The 14,161-nt window shown below is 38.5% G+C and overlaps 2 protein-coding genes across 19 annotated transcripts in view; one reads left to right on the top strand and one right to left on the bottom strand.

Annotated features, from left to right (window-relative positions):
• Tgs1 (trimethylguanosine synthase 1) overlaps positions 1-4,282 on the bottom strand; it is a 48,990-nt gene extending 44,708 nt beyond the window's left edge. For 3 of the 8 annotated variants that reach the window (XM_020179769.2, XM_074068664.1, XM_074068665.1), the window contains exons 1-2: positions 4,039-4,282; positions 313-377 (exon numbers count right to left, since the gene is read on the bottom strand). In XM_020179769.2, the coding sequence (XP_020035358.2) occupies positions 313-377; positions 4,039-4,142 (169 nt within the window). In that variant the 5' untranslated portion in view covers positions 4,143-4,282. The other 5 variants (XM_020179772.2, XM_074068667.1, XM_074068668.1 and 2 more) reach the window with 5 other exon arrangements.
• A 56-nt stretch (positions 4,283-4,338) lies between these two features.
• Positions 4,339-14,161, top strand: part of Tmem68 (transmembrane protein 68) — a 66,109-nt gene continuing 56,286 nt past the window's right edge. For 4 of the 11 annotated variants that reach the window (XR_012446343.1, XR_012446341.1, XM_074068673.1 and 1 more), the window contains exons 1-3: positions 4,340-4,490; positions 10,849-10,893; positions 11,490-11,883. Coding sequence is in view for 7 of the 11 variants with exons in the window: in XM_074068673.1 (XP_073924774.1) it covers positions 11,559-11,883 (325 nt within the window). In the remaining 4 variants the exon portion in view is untranslated. Of the gene's footprint in view, positions 4,491-4,673; positions 4,835-4,867; positions 5,034-8,650; positions 8,959-10,848; positions 10,894-11,489; positions 11,884-14,161 lie in introns of those variants that run through there. The other 7 variants (XM_074068676.1, XR_012446342.1, XM_074068669.1 and 4 more) reach the window with 7 other exon arrangements.

Consider the following 14,161-nt stretch of genomic DNA (forward strand, 5'->3'; position numbering starts at 1 on the left):
TGCCTATATGGTAAAATTCAATGAAGGAACTAGAAAGTCTCTACTTTTCAAAACTTCAAAATCCAGAATAATTATACAATTTAGGAATGAATGTTACACAGGGCAAGAGTTCATACAGTAGCTATAGGAAAAAAGATGAGCTTTGAGATTCTAGAACTATGTTTATAATCCACATACAATAAAGGAAGAGTGTCTGATACAGGATTATTTTATGCTAGTGAGTTAGCATAATACTGTAACAAACTATATATAAATATGGTATTATGGTAAATTTTAGCAAAAAAGGACTATGCTGTTTTATACTATATTTACCTGTGTTGTTGCCATTGCCTTTGACATAGTAGCCTTTTAATCCCAATTTGCACAGTTTTCGATCCCTATGAAGCAAATTAAGCAGTCCACACTGAAATAACTATAAAGTTGGTGAGACAGAAAAAAGCTAAAAGCAGTATAGATTAATTAATGAAAATGCAAAGGAATAAAAAAAACCTGTTAATACATTTTCCTCACCTATAATATATAAGTAACAATATATTTCCCATGGAGTTGTAAAGATTGATAGTATATGTAAAATACCTAACATATTTCCTGATATACAGTAGCATTTATAACTCTAACTACAAATTATTAAAACAAAGTGGTATTTCTCCTGAATATTGGGGGAAGAATCTGATCATCTTTATGATATAAACAATGACATTTTCTCTAAATTTCACTGTAAGAATTGAGTATAATATAATGGAAAGACTTAACTTACATACACATAAAGACGTATGCAGACCTAAAAAGAGAAATCAAGGTGGAAGTTTTGCGGAGGGCAGGCCACAGTGGTCAGATACCAGAGGTAGGGGAGTCTCACTTCAAAGAATTCTTGCTAAAGCTGGGCCAAAAATGATGAGGACAAAGCCCAAAGGACAAGACCTAAAATCAAATTCAGAGGAGTCTATATAAAGTTTGGTGAAGGAGAATCTGTCAGCAGGAAATATAAAACACTTAATAAGGCATTGATCAATTCAGTGGATTTTGACAATTCTAGTGGACACTTTTGCTTATCATTTTAGTAGCTTGCTAATGTTGATTTCTCCTTCACCAAAACACTTGGTAGCAGTATACTGGGTTTACCTCCTTACCAGCTTCCCAGTTAGTCCATCTCTTCTCACCTTTAAAAAAATGCTCGAACTGGAAAATTGGAATTCTATTATTATTTTTTTTTTTTTTGAGAAGGGTCTTGTTTTGCGTCTACACTGGCTTCAAACTCGCAATCCTCCCACTGAATTCCTCAAAGGTGGATTATTCCCTCCCTTCCATTTAACAGCTTCAATCACTATCCACAGGTGAATGGCTAGGGTGTTGGTGGCTCCCACTTGTAATCCTAAGAATTTGGGAGGATAGTGGCTCAAGACCAGCATGGGCAAATAGTTTGAGAAACCCCATCTCCAAAAATAATCAGCCCAAAATGGACTAAAGGTGTGGCTCAAGTGGTAGAATGCCTGCTTTGCAAGCATGAAGCTGTAAGTTCAAACCCTAGTCCCCCCCTAAAAAGACTCATTTTTTAAAGACCAGATCAAACTTCTCCAAAGTTTCAAACCAATATATCCCCATCTCAAAGGTTTCCTAAAATAGAACTGTACAAAATCAAGCTCATGATATCCTGATCATGCTCCAAAACAAAACCCCACCATTCTCCAGTGATCTGTATCAGTGAAAGGCAGCAATACAAGAAACCAGTTACCCTTAACCTTACCCCCCCCATTGCTTTCTTTCATACATTCTCCCACATCCGATTCAATCCCCAAACCCTAACAATTTTTTTCCTATCTTTCCTCCTTTTCTGTTTCTACTGCGATCTATCAAAATCCAATCCCTAAAATCTCTCTCCAGGACAACAGTCTAAAGTGGCTCTTGTCTCTTAAACCTTCATCCAAATTGCCACCAGAAATCTTTTAAAAATGGTAATGTAATGGCTGGGAAGGTAGCTCAGTGGCAGAACACTTGGCCAGCATGTGGAAGGTCCCAGGTTCTACCCCGGCACTGAAATAAACTCTGTAATTGTGTTGTTCTCCAGCTTAAGGTAGTTTTCCGATCCAGATGCTCCCTGAGTTATGATGGCATAACCTCCAAATAAACTCATTACTAATTAAATACATTGTCAGTGAATATACCTAACCCATGTACAACACAGCACACTGAACAGTACTAGTTGTTTCCCCATATGATTGTATGGCTGACTAGGGGCTGGGCTCCTGCTGCTGCCCAGGATCTTAAGAGGAGATAGTGTTATATTCTGATAGATGGGAAAACAAATCCGAATTCAAAATCTGAAGTATAGCTTCTACTATAACATCATAAAATCGAACTATTATTATAACTCTGGGATGTTGGTAGTCTTTTTACAAGATCCTGCATACCTCACCAACCCTTTATCTCATATCTTTTCTTCCCAGTCATTTTATTCATTTTCAGACTTTCTTTTGCTCCCTCTAGGCCTTTTTACAGAGTTCAGCCTGTGGAATGCTTCCTTCCACTCAAACTTAACCCCAGTTTATTTCCTTTAGACCTCTTTCTAAAGGCTACCCCAGACACCTCCGAGACCCTTTGAGAAAGGTTAGGTTGTTCTCAAAGCATCATGCACTTCTCTCTCATAACTATGACTTCTAACAATAATTAACCAAGTAATTTGATCCAGATATCTTAATGGAATATTGCTCTCCTTTGCTAGAAAGTAAACTCGGTGTCTACCTGATACATAGGAGTACAGAAAGTATTCACTGACTAAATGCATGCTTGACTACAGAGGAGGTAATTTTTTGTGTTGTCTGTGTGGTAGTAGAATTGGACCCAGGACCTTACCACCACTTGAGCCACACCCGTGGCTCTTTTCTTTTGTATTTTGGTTTTGAGATAGGATCTCTTGCTAGCTTTGCCCAGGCTAGCCTGGAACTCAGGATCCTCATGTTTCTGTTCCCCAGTAGGTGGAATAATAGGCCTGTGGCACCACCCCGAGGAGAAAAAAATTTTACTTTTTTTTTTTTTTTTGCAGTACTGGGGTTTGAACTCAGGGCCTACACCTTGAGCCACTCCACATCCCATTTTTGTGATGGGGTTTCTCAAGCTAGGGTGGCAAGAACTATTTGTCTGGGGCTGGCTTTGAACCTTGATCCTCCTGATCGCTGCCTCCTGAGAAGCTAGGATTACAGGCGTGAGCCACTGATGCCTGGTCGTTTACATTAAATTTAATATGATGCTTAACAATTTCTTTTTGGATTAACTTTCGGGTCACTCCACAGAAACCTATTACAAAAAAGGAACTCCTTCAAACTTAAATTCTACTACAGTAAAACTAATGTAAAGTCACATAAGATTCCTTCCCACAAAGATGTGAATCTAACAAGAATCATATGAGATTAGGGTACATACATACAATTCAGAGATGAAAAAGTAAGCTACGTGGCTTAATTCACACGCAAAAACAATACCTAGATTCCAATTTTCCAGTCAGTTTGTTTTTCTTTTCCGTACACAAGTAGTTATTTTCCATGCAGGGCAACTTTCATCCCAAACAAACATTTCCCCAAGAGAAAGATATTTCAAAAACTGATGCAAAAATAGTTAACCCTTTTATCTCAAATAGGTAGAAGCAGTAATTTGTGCACTTGAGCTTAAATAGATTTGGTTTGAAATGAGATTTGAAAACAGATATTATTCAAAACAAGGTACTGGACTTGAAACTTTCACCTGAAAATGTCGCATCCATTAGACATTCACTTTTCACTTCTCCCAAATTTTAAATGCCCCCTCGATTTATAAACTCGAAATGACGTAGATCAGCTACCACGTGTTCTCATCACAGCCTACGAAATGAGAATTAAGTCTTTTCGTTTAATGGCAATGGCAGTAGGCCACCACTCCGTGACGCCTGAGGGGTTTTGTGTTTCTTACCCGTGGCGGACAATCTGGCCGTTTTCGGCGCACAATTACAACCCCGCTGACCACACCTACCACCGTGCTAGAAACGGGAGAAACGCGTTTCCCACTTACTCCACAAACGCCCTGGAGCAGAGGCACAGGATCTTAGAATCTTCCCCCCGGTCTTCAATGAAGAGAAGCATTTCGGCCACGGGGCTCCACTTCTCGCAGCACATTTTGCCCCTCAAAGGCCGCCCTGACGTCTGCTGCCGGGCCGAGGCCTCCGCTCAGCTACTGGAGACCGAAAGGAGAAGGCGTCGGTGCGCCGGGCCAGGAATAGGCCCCGAGCTGCTCGTGCTAAGAGCTATTTGGAAGCCGTCACAGGAAGTGGGTCCTGGCAGCCACCGGAAGGGGCGGGGCGACCGGCGGTGTCACACATAACGCGGTTCGGGCTTCTTTCTCGTAGGGTGCAGAGGAGAAACCGGCCGCGCAAATCTGTCCGCCTTTCCTGTCACTGAGTCACCGAAGAGCTCGCCACGCAGCTGAGGGAGAAGGCGAGCCGTCCGTGCCCCTTCGCGTCTGAGGTGCGTCGGTCCCCGCCTTGACCTCCCCGAGCTCCTCCATTCAGGCGCCGGGCGTCGCGTCGGTGTCGCGGGGCTGGAAACGCGAAGGTTGCGCGGCGGTCTTCCTCCGGCTTCTGGAGTCCCCCGGCGGGCGGGCTCGGCTTTAGGGCTCCGTGTTGGCTCCGGCCTCTTGGCTTGGTCACCGATGCCCCCGATCCCGCAGCCGGATCAAGCTCGAGGGCAGTACGTGGTGACCACGAGAGAGTAGAGACAAGGCGGGTGGAACTGCCCAGCAGTGTTCGCGGCCGCCCACAGCAGGCTGGGAGCCCTGCCTTGTGCTGTGTGCTACCCGTGTGACCTGGCAGGTGACTTAATCCTTCTCACCTTCAGCGTGCTCGTCTGTGAAGTGGGCATGAGCCACAGTAACCGCCTCGTGGGGCTGCTGAGAAGTAAACGAAACGATGTGTAGCAAACCTTTCATTTGTGCTATTACTAGTTTGAGGCGGTACAGACCTTATGGATGCGCCTTGTCTCGGTCGCTGGGGTTGGCAGCCTGTAAAACAGGTCTGTGCCTTCAAGTTGCTAAGTGTCTCATAAGAAATATGCATGTGCACATGAATAGCATGAAGAAAACTGTAACAGCACAGGTGTATTTGGCAAAAGGCAGAATTTGTTGTGTGGTATACCCTGAGACTGCCAGCAGCTTCCTCCAAGAAGCAAGTTCAGACTTGAAAGTTGTTGGAGCTTGGCTTGAGGACTTGATTTGTACCATTAATGCGGAAATTGATACTTATTTAGGACTATATAAGAACTCAGTTAAACAGGATCTGATGGTGCCAACTGTAATCCCAGCACTCAGGAGGCAACAACAAGAGGATCTTGAGTTAGTGAGTTAGAGGCCAGCCTGGGCTACATAGGGAAACCCTATCTCAAAAAAAGAAAGAAAGAACAAAACATATTCAGAATGGTCATTAGTATTTTGGCCACATTTATGAATGGATGAAAATAAAAGATTGATTTTCAAAAGAAGTTATTTATTCCCACATCCTTAGTGCTGCACTCTTTAAGGTCAGAGATATGCTGAATTTAGAGATTTAAGAAGTTGAGCGTTCCGCAGAGTTGCAGATACACCAGTTTAGATGTATAACATTATTGGGATGAGTGACTAGGTTAAGGAAATAAGTGTAGAACAGTAGTCATCAAATAGAGTGGAAGATTTTTGGAAAGAGTTGAAGAGCATTCTAGAATTTCTTTTTTTTTTTTTTTAATCTTGAAAAGTGATTCATACCCGAACCTTAAGTTTGAAATTTGAAATCTAAGGTTTTAATTTAATTTTATTTTAGACAAGATATCACTATGATGTAGCCCAGGCTGGCCTCAAACTAGCAAACCTCCTGCCTCAGCCTCCTGATCGCTAGGATTAAAGGTGTGTGCCAACATGCCTGGCTTTTTATTGTTATATTTTAAATTGGCTTCTAGTAATTGTACATATTTATGGAGTTCATGTGATATTTCAATATATGTACATAATGTGTAATGATCAGATCAGGGTAACTGGCATATCAGACATATGTCTTTTGTTGGGAACATTCAAAATCCTCTCTACTAGCTACTTTGAGATGTTCATTGTTGTCAGCTATAGTTACCCTACTGTGCTTTAGAGCATTGGGAGTTATTTTTCCTATCCAGCTGCAACCTGGTACCCATGACCATACTTTCTTCTTCCCTTTTTCCCACACACACATCCCAAGCTCTGGTAACCACTGTTCTATTCTTTACTTCTATGAGATAAACTTTATTTTCCATATGTAGGTGAGGACATGTGCTATTTGTCTTTCTGTGCTGAAATATCACTTAACATATTGTCCTCTAGTATCTTCCATTTTGCTCCAAAGAATAGAATCGTGATCTTTTTTTGTGACTGAATAGTGTTTCATTGTGTATGTATACACAATTTCTTTATCCATCAATCACTTAGTGGACACCTAGGCTGATTACACAGTAGTGCCACTATTGTGCCTCGTGTTGCAATAAACACAGTTGTGCAAATGCCTCTTCAATGTACTGCTTTCTTACTCCTCCTCCTCCTTTTCTTTCTCCTCTTTTTTCTTTTATTGCAGTGCTGGGGATTAAACCCAGGACCTTGTGCTTGCTAAGCATGTGCTCTACCACTTGAGCTATGCTCCCAGCCCTTCCATTTTCATTTTGTTTTTGAGACAGGGTCTCACTAATTTTGCTCAGTTTCATTAACTTTGGCTGCCTTGGCCTCCAGCTCATGATCCTTTTGCCTCTACCTCCCAAGGAGTTGATGTGTATCACTACATATAGTTTGCATACAGTAATTCTAATTCTAGTTTTTTGAGAAACCTCCATACTGTTTTCTGTAATGGCTATACTAGTTTTCGTTCCCACCAACAGTATATGAGAGTTCACCTTCTCTGCATCCTTACTAGCATTTGTTGTTTTTGGTTCGGTTGTTTTGATGGTAGGGATTCAAGCCAGAGCCTCGTTTCTAAGAATGTACTCTACACATGCTGAATACCAAATACATCCCTAACCCAATTTTTTTTTTCTTTTTTTTGTCTTTTGATAACAACCATTGGGACTGGGGTGAGATGATATCTTATTATGGTTTTATGCATTTCCTTCATGATTAGTGATACTGACATTTTTTTCATAGATTTGTTGGCTGTTTGTATATCCTCTTGCGAAATATCTATTTGGGTCATTTGCCCTTTTTTAATTGGATTTCCCTCCCCCCACTGGTGAGTCTTTTCAGTTCTCAACATATTCTGGAATTAATCCCTTGTTGGACGAATAGTTTATGAAATTTTTTTCCCATTGTTAATTTTTGCTTTTGTCATCTATGCTTTTGGGGTACTATCCCTCTCTACCAAATCTTTGCCTAGATGCATGTCCTGAAGAATTCTTTCTGTATTTTCTTACAGTAGTTTTAAAGTTTCTGACCTTACATTTAAGCCTTTGGTCCATTTTGAGTTGATTTTTGTACTAGTAAGGGTTAGTAGCCTAGTTTCTTTCTTTATGTGGACACCCAGTTTTCCCAACCCCTTTCACTGAAGAGCCTTTTCTTTCTCTAACATATATATTTGATGCCTTCATTGAAAATGAGAATGGCTGTAAGTATGTGAATTTATTTCTGTATCCTCCTTTCTGTTCTGTTTGTCTGTGTTTGTTTCTTTTTCCTTTTCTTTTTTGGTTGTTTTAATGCTAGTTCCATGCTGTTTTGATTCCTACAGCTTTGCAGTATACTTTGAAGTCAGGTTTTGTAATGCCGCTAGCTTTTTTCCTCTTGCTCAGGATTGCTTTGGCTACTTGAAGTCTTCTGTGGTGCTATGGGGTTTGGGATTATTCTTACTAGTTCTTTGAAGAGTATTTTTTTGTTGTTGTCCTGTGAAGAATGTCATTGATATTTTGATCAGAATTGCTTTGGGTTTGTGGATCATTTTGGGTAGTGTGGACTTCCTCACAATATTAATTCTTCTAATCCATGAAGATGGATTATCTTTGCATTTTTTTGTGTCCTCTTCAGTTTCTTTCATCACTGTTTTATAATTTTTATTGTAGAGACCATTCACTTTCTTGGTCTTCTTTAAAAAAAAAAGAACAAACCTGTGTTTCATATACAAAAAACACACATAGCCTGAAGGTAGTTTTATACTATATTTTTTGTGCATCTGTAGTTTCACTGTCACCCATCACATGAGGTCAGGTGTGAAAATTCTCACTTGATGGTGCTCAAGAAGTTTCTGATTTGGGAGCATTTTGGAATTTTAGATTAGAGATGCTCAATCTAGATAGAATTGGTTATTCTCCTCAGGTTCAGGAATCCGTCCATCTATCTGGGGTCTTGGAATATATACTCTGGGCAGGGGGGCTCTTATAATCCTGTTACCAGTTTGTATGGGGAGGAACTAAAGAAGTTATAAAATTGAAAGAGTTTACAATCCTATTAAAAACTGGAAACAGGCTGGATTATTGTGGGCAGTTGTATTAAGCAGAAATGATCAGATCATCAAGCCATTGATTGGGCCTAGGAAGAATTTCTCTTAACCTATATGAAAAGTTGTAAGTTTTGTTAATTTATTGATGGTATTTAAACATTTTTATATTGAGATACAATTCACCATAACTTCACCATTTTTTAGTGTACAATTCAGTGTTTTTTAGTATATTTACAAGGTTGTGTAACCATCACTATTATCTAATTCTAGAATATTACATCATCCCATAAATACTTCTGTTTCCATTAGCAGTTACTTCTCATTTTCCTCTTTCTCAGTCCCTAGAAACCACTAACTTTGATGTCTCTATGGATTAACCTGTTTGGGGTACACCATATAAATGGAGTCCTACAATATGTGGCCAGTTGTGTCTGGCTTTTTTCACTTAGCATATAGTATTTTCAAGGCTTATCCATGTTATAGCAGAGTATATGTTCCAAGACCCCAGGAGGATACCTGAAACTGAGGTTAGTTAAATTTTTTATGTCTGAATGATATTCTGTTACATGGAAATATATCTTGTTTATCTATTTATTTGGATGATGGAAATTTGAATTGTTTCCACTTTAGTTATGAATAATCCTGCTGTGAATGCTTGTATACAGATTTTTGTATGAATGTTTTCAGTCTTCTTGGGCATATACCTATGAGCAGAATTGTTGGGTAACTGTTACGTTTCGCTTTTTTTTTTTTTTTTGGTGGTATAGGGGTTGAATTCAGGGCCTTGTACTTGATAGACAGGTGCTCTACACTTTAGGTCACATTTCCAGCCCTTTTTGCTCTGGTTATTTTAGAGAGAGGGTCTTGCTTTTGGCCTAGGCCAGCCTGGACCGCAGTCCTCCTATTTCCATTTTCCACTGTAGCTAGGATGATAGGTATGTGCACCATACCTAGCTTTTTCTGTTGAGATAGAGTGTTGCGAACTTTTTTCTCTTTTTGTTTGCCTGGGTCAGGCTGGAACCATGATTCTCTACCTCAACCTCCTTTCTGCATAGCTGGGATAATAAATACATGCCACTGCACCCAGCTATTGGTCGAGATGGGGTCTCATGAATTATTTTCCCCAGGCTAGCCCTGAACCACAGTCCTCTTAGTCTCAGACTCCCAAATGGTTAGGATTATAGGCATGTTTAAAGATTCTAATTCTTCTACATTGTCACCAACACTAGCTATTTCCTGTTTTTTCGATTATAGCTATCCTAGTACAAAAAGCCTTCATTTTAAAAAGCATTAAATTTTGCTGTGTTGCATTTTAAATGATTAAATGCCAGTAAGTTGGAATTACAGTGATTCAGCTCTTTAGGTAGATTAGTTGGAATGGGATATAAAGAAAGCCCAGGTTGAGGGGCTTTACCAACTTTTTTTGGTGGTACTGGAATTTGAACTTGGTGCCTCATGCTTATTAGGCGGGCACTTTACCATTCTACCAGCCCAAGGTTGTTCACCTTCTGTTACCAGGATCGTCCCAGGTTTCTCACAAGTAGATGCTGTTTGTTACAAGGAAATGAGACTGAGCCCTCTGTCCCTATAAGAATAAATCAAAGTGTGTGCCTTTTTTATTTTTGGCGGTTCTGGGGTTTGAACTTAGAGCCTACACCTCAACCCACTTCCAGCCCCTTTCTGTAAAGGGTTTTTCGAGATAGGGACTCACAAACTGTTGGCGCTGGCTGGCTTTGAACTGCGATCCTCCCGATGTCTGCCTCCTGAGTAGGTAGGATTATAGGTGTGAGCCACCAGTGGCCAGCTTTTTTGGTTTTTAAGTTAGCAAGATAATCTTAGCATGAAGACAGCATATAATTGCTCTTGTAAATATGGATATTTTTTTCCCTCTGTCCATCTTTCATTTTTTTCCTTTTCTGCCTCAGGCACAAAGAATTTGAGATGATTTGAGGTGATTGAATTAAAAGTTTATAAAGTATCTGTAAGAATAGATTAAGAACTGGTGAAAACATGAGTAGAAGAAAGACATCTGACATAGGAAATTATGATATAAGGGTATATAATTGTATCATCAAATATCATATTTGATTGTCAGCTTAACTGGCAAAATTTGTAAAAAGAGACGGTCAATTACGCATCTTAACTCCATACTTTTTTCCCCTGAAGAATCAGAGAGTCTTGTGCTTCTTTTATGACAAATTCTTAGGTGGGTTTTAGTGTAGTGGCACTGAACAGTTGTCCTTAATAAAGCAATGGTAGCTTGAATATAATGTTTGATTGTGATTCCCCCTGGGGCTGAAATATTTGTCAAACATTTGTGAATGTCTCTTGCTATTTTGTGGAAATTTTAACTCTAGGTATTAATGATTATTTTCTTTCTTTAATCATATATTCCATTTATTTACTGTGTTTTTCAGAATACACACATTGAAGCTTAAGACAAGATGATTACCCAATTTCTGGTAGGTCAACTAATGGTTAGAGAATAAGGTTATAAAATAATTATCAGCTAATTTTTAGTCATTTAAGTTTTAAGAGAAATTTTGGTGACTATCAGATTAAAAAATTGTGCTGATAATTTTTATTAGTGATTAATGGCAAAAGAACAAAGTTTTTCTATAAACCTGTTTCTCTATAAAAGAAAATATCTGAAGATGTATGTCATCATTTCCTAAAGAATTTGGGCACATTTATTTAATCAGATTTTGATGTTTTCTTTTGTGAAGAACACAGTTAATCTCAGTGTAGCCTAAAGATCCAAATGTGCAACATCATCCTGTCAATATGAGTCTAAGACTGATCTGAAATTTCTTTCCTCATCAGCTTTTTCCTCTCAATTATAGCTTGCAATTTATTTCAGAAGCTAAACCCAACACTTCACGAGCAAACAGATGAAACCTTACAACTTTCACATTTAACATTTGCAACAAAGTTGAGCATTAAAAAAATCTACTGATTTCTGATATTTAAAAATGACCCTGAGTGTTATTTTTGTAAGCTATAACATTTAACTCTGTACATGTGAAGAAAATAACTCTGCGTTATTTTTCCCTTCTAGTATCAAAATTAAAGACCTGCTATGGCAGTGAAGAAAGAGACCGACTTTGTCATTTTCACCTAAAGAAAAATGATTGATAAAAATCAAACCTGTGTTGCCGGGCAGGATTCTATGCCCTATATGACTTGTCTGATTCACATACTTGAGGAATGGCTTGGTGTGGAGCAATTGGAGGACTATTTGAATTTTGCGAACCATCTCTTGTGGGTTTTTACACCACTCATACTTTTAATACTTCCTTATTTTACTATCTTTCTTCTCTACCTTACTATTATTTTCCTACACATTTATAAGAGGAAGAATGTATTAAAAGAAGCCTACTCTCATAATTTATGGGACGGCGCAAGGAAAACAGTGGCAACTTTGTGGGACGGACATGCAGCGGTGTGGCATGGTAAGCAAGAATGCTGTGAACTCTGTGTCTCCATCTGTGCGAGGCACTGAGACCGTTATCTCTCCATTTTGTTCATTGAGAAGTTTCTGAAAAAATATAATGGAAGTGGTATTCACAATTCATCATTATCTATTTGCATGTATTGTGCATAGCTATTTCCTAAGTGTTTTTTCCAAATGCATTAGTTTCCACTAAATAAAGATTATACAGCACTGTAGGTTATTACTATAAGCTAAAACATGAAAATTAATACTTAAAAATCTCAAAAAGAGTAACAGACTAGTTAAAACTCTACAGAAACTAATTTTTTTGTTGTTGTTTGTTTGTGTGTTTTTTGTTTTGAGACAGGGTCTTGCTGTTATAACCCAAGCTGGCCTAAAATTGTGATCCTCCTGTTTCAGTCTCGCAAGTGCTAGGAGGATAGGCAGGGCCACCATGCCCAGACACAAGCAGTTTTTAAAAAGCCTTTAATATTTAGCAGTTTCTTCTATTCTTTTCAAAATAAGTTTGATTTTTCCAGCATGTAGATTTTTAAGGAATAAAATACTAAATCGTAATAATATTAGATATAACTTTTTACTAAAATTTGCCCATTTTCTATTTGATTCATCTAACAGGTCATGTGTCTTTTCTAAATAAATTAGATGGCAATAAGTTTCCCTCTAGGAAATTCATTCTTTTCTTTATTACTTCAGAGTCTGTGATGATGTACGTTTCATCATTGGTAGTTCTTCATTTGACCATCATGAAAATTGCTCTCTGGTTGCCAGTTTTCAAGGACTTGGTGTTTTTCTCTACCATTTTTTACTTCATTATTTTACCAATACCTTATTTGTTGGCCTCATTTCTTTTCGGACTCTTCAAAATACCTAGGATTCAATAGACATATGCCTTAGTCCATTTTCTGTTTCTGTAACAGATCACATAAAACTGGTCATTTATGAAGGAGAGGTTTTGTTTTGGCTTATGATCCTGGGAGCCTAAGAGCATGGAGCCAGCATCTGCTCGGCTTCTGGTGAAGGCCTCATGCTGTTGTATGCATGTGGAAAAGTGGGAGGGGAAACAGGTACATGCAAAGTGACAAAACATGAGGGGTAACCTTACTTTATAACAACCTGCTCTTTTAAAATGTATAATTAGCATACATTAATTATACAAATTGGAATTCTCTGCTATTTCCATATGTGCATGCCTCATGCATTCATCGTGTCTACCTATCTTTTGGTTTTCTTTCTCCACTGCTCTCCAAAGAGCATCCTTCCTATTCTCTAAAAGTTTCTCTTAGTGTTCCCTCTTCCTTGTCTGTAGTGACCACATTCCGTTCTGTACTTTCAAAAAGTTGACTTACTGGTTTCCTTAATGAGTAAGAACATGTGTTCTTTGTCTTTCTGTGTCTGGCATATTTCACTCAATGTAATGTTTTACATTTGCATCCATGTTGCTGTAAATGAAAGGATTATGTTCTTTTTTTATTCCATTGTGTAAATATACCACTTTTTTTTAATCAACTCAGGGTATCTGGGTTGATTCCACATTTTATCTATTATATATAGTTTTGTAATAAACATAGTGATGCAAGCAAGTATTGGTATAAAGATTTCATTTCCTTTGGGTATGTACCCAGCAGTGGGAATGCTGGGTCATATGGTAGTTGTATGTTTAGTTTTTTTGAGGAATCTCTATACTGTTTTCCAGAATGGCTGTAGTAATTTACATTCCCACCAGCATGAAGAGTTCCCCTTTCTTTACATCCTCACCAGCATCTGTTATTTCTTGTCTTTTTGATGATGGCCATTCTAGCTAGAGTGAGATGTCATTGTGGTTTTCATTTCTCTGATGATTAGTGAAATGGAACTTTTTTTTCATGTTTTTGTTGATTTGTATTATGTCTTTTGTATTATGTTCTTTAGCCTATTTTTAAATTGGATTGCTTTTTTTCGCTATTCATCTTTCTGAATTCCTTATGTTCTGAATGTCAAACTCTTGTTGAATGTTCCATTTGCACCTATTTTCTCTTTTTCTGTTGGTTGTTTCTCAGTTCTGTTGATTGTTGTGTAGAAGTTTTGTAATTTAACGTAATTCCATTTGTATGTTTTTACTTTTGTTTCTTGTGATTTTGGGGTCCTATCTAAAGTATCAAACAACCTACTCTTGTAGTAACATATATAGTCCACCAAGAGTGAAAAGTCACTCCTGGAAGACAACATTAATCTAGTCACAAGTGCTCTGCCCCCATCACCAAAACACTTCCTTTTAGGCTTCACCTCCTACCGGCCAC

Source organism: Castor canadensis, chromosome 3 (genome assembly GCF_047511655.1).
Source record: "Castor canadensis chromosome 3, mCasCan1.hap1v2, whole genome shotgun sequence".
NCBI lineage: Eukaryota > Metazoa > Chordata > Mammalia > Rodentia > Castoridae > Castor > Castor canadensis.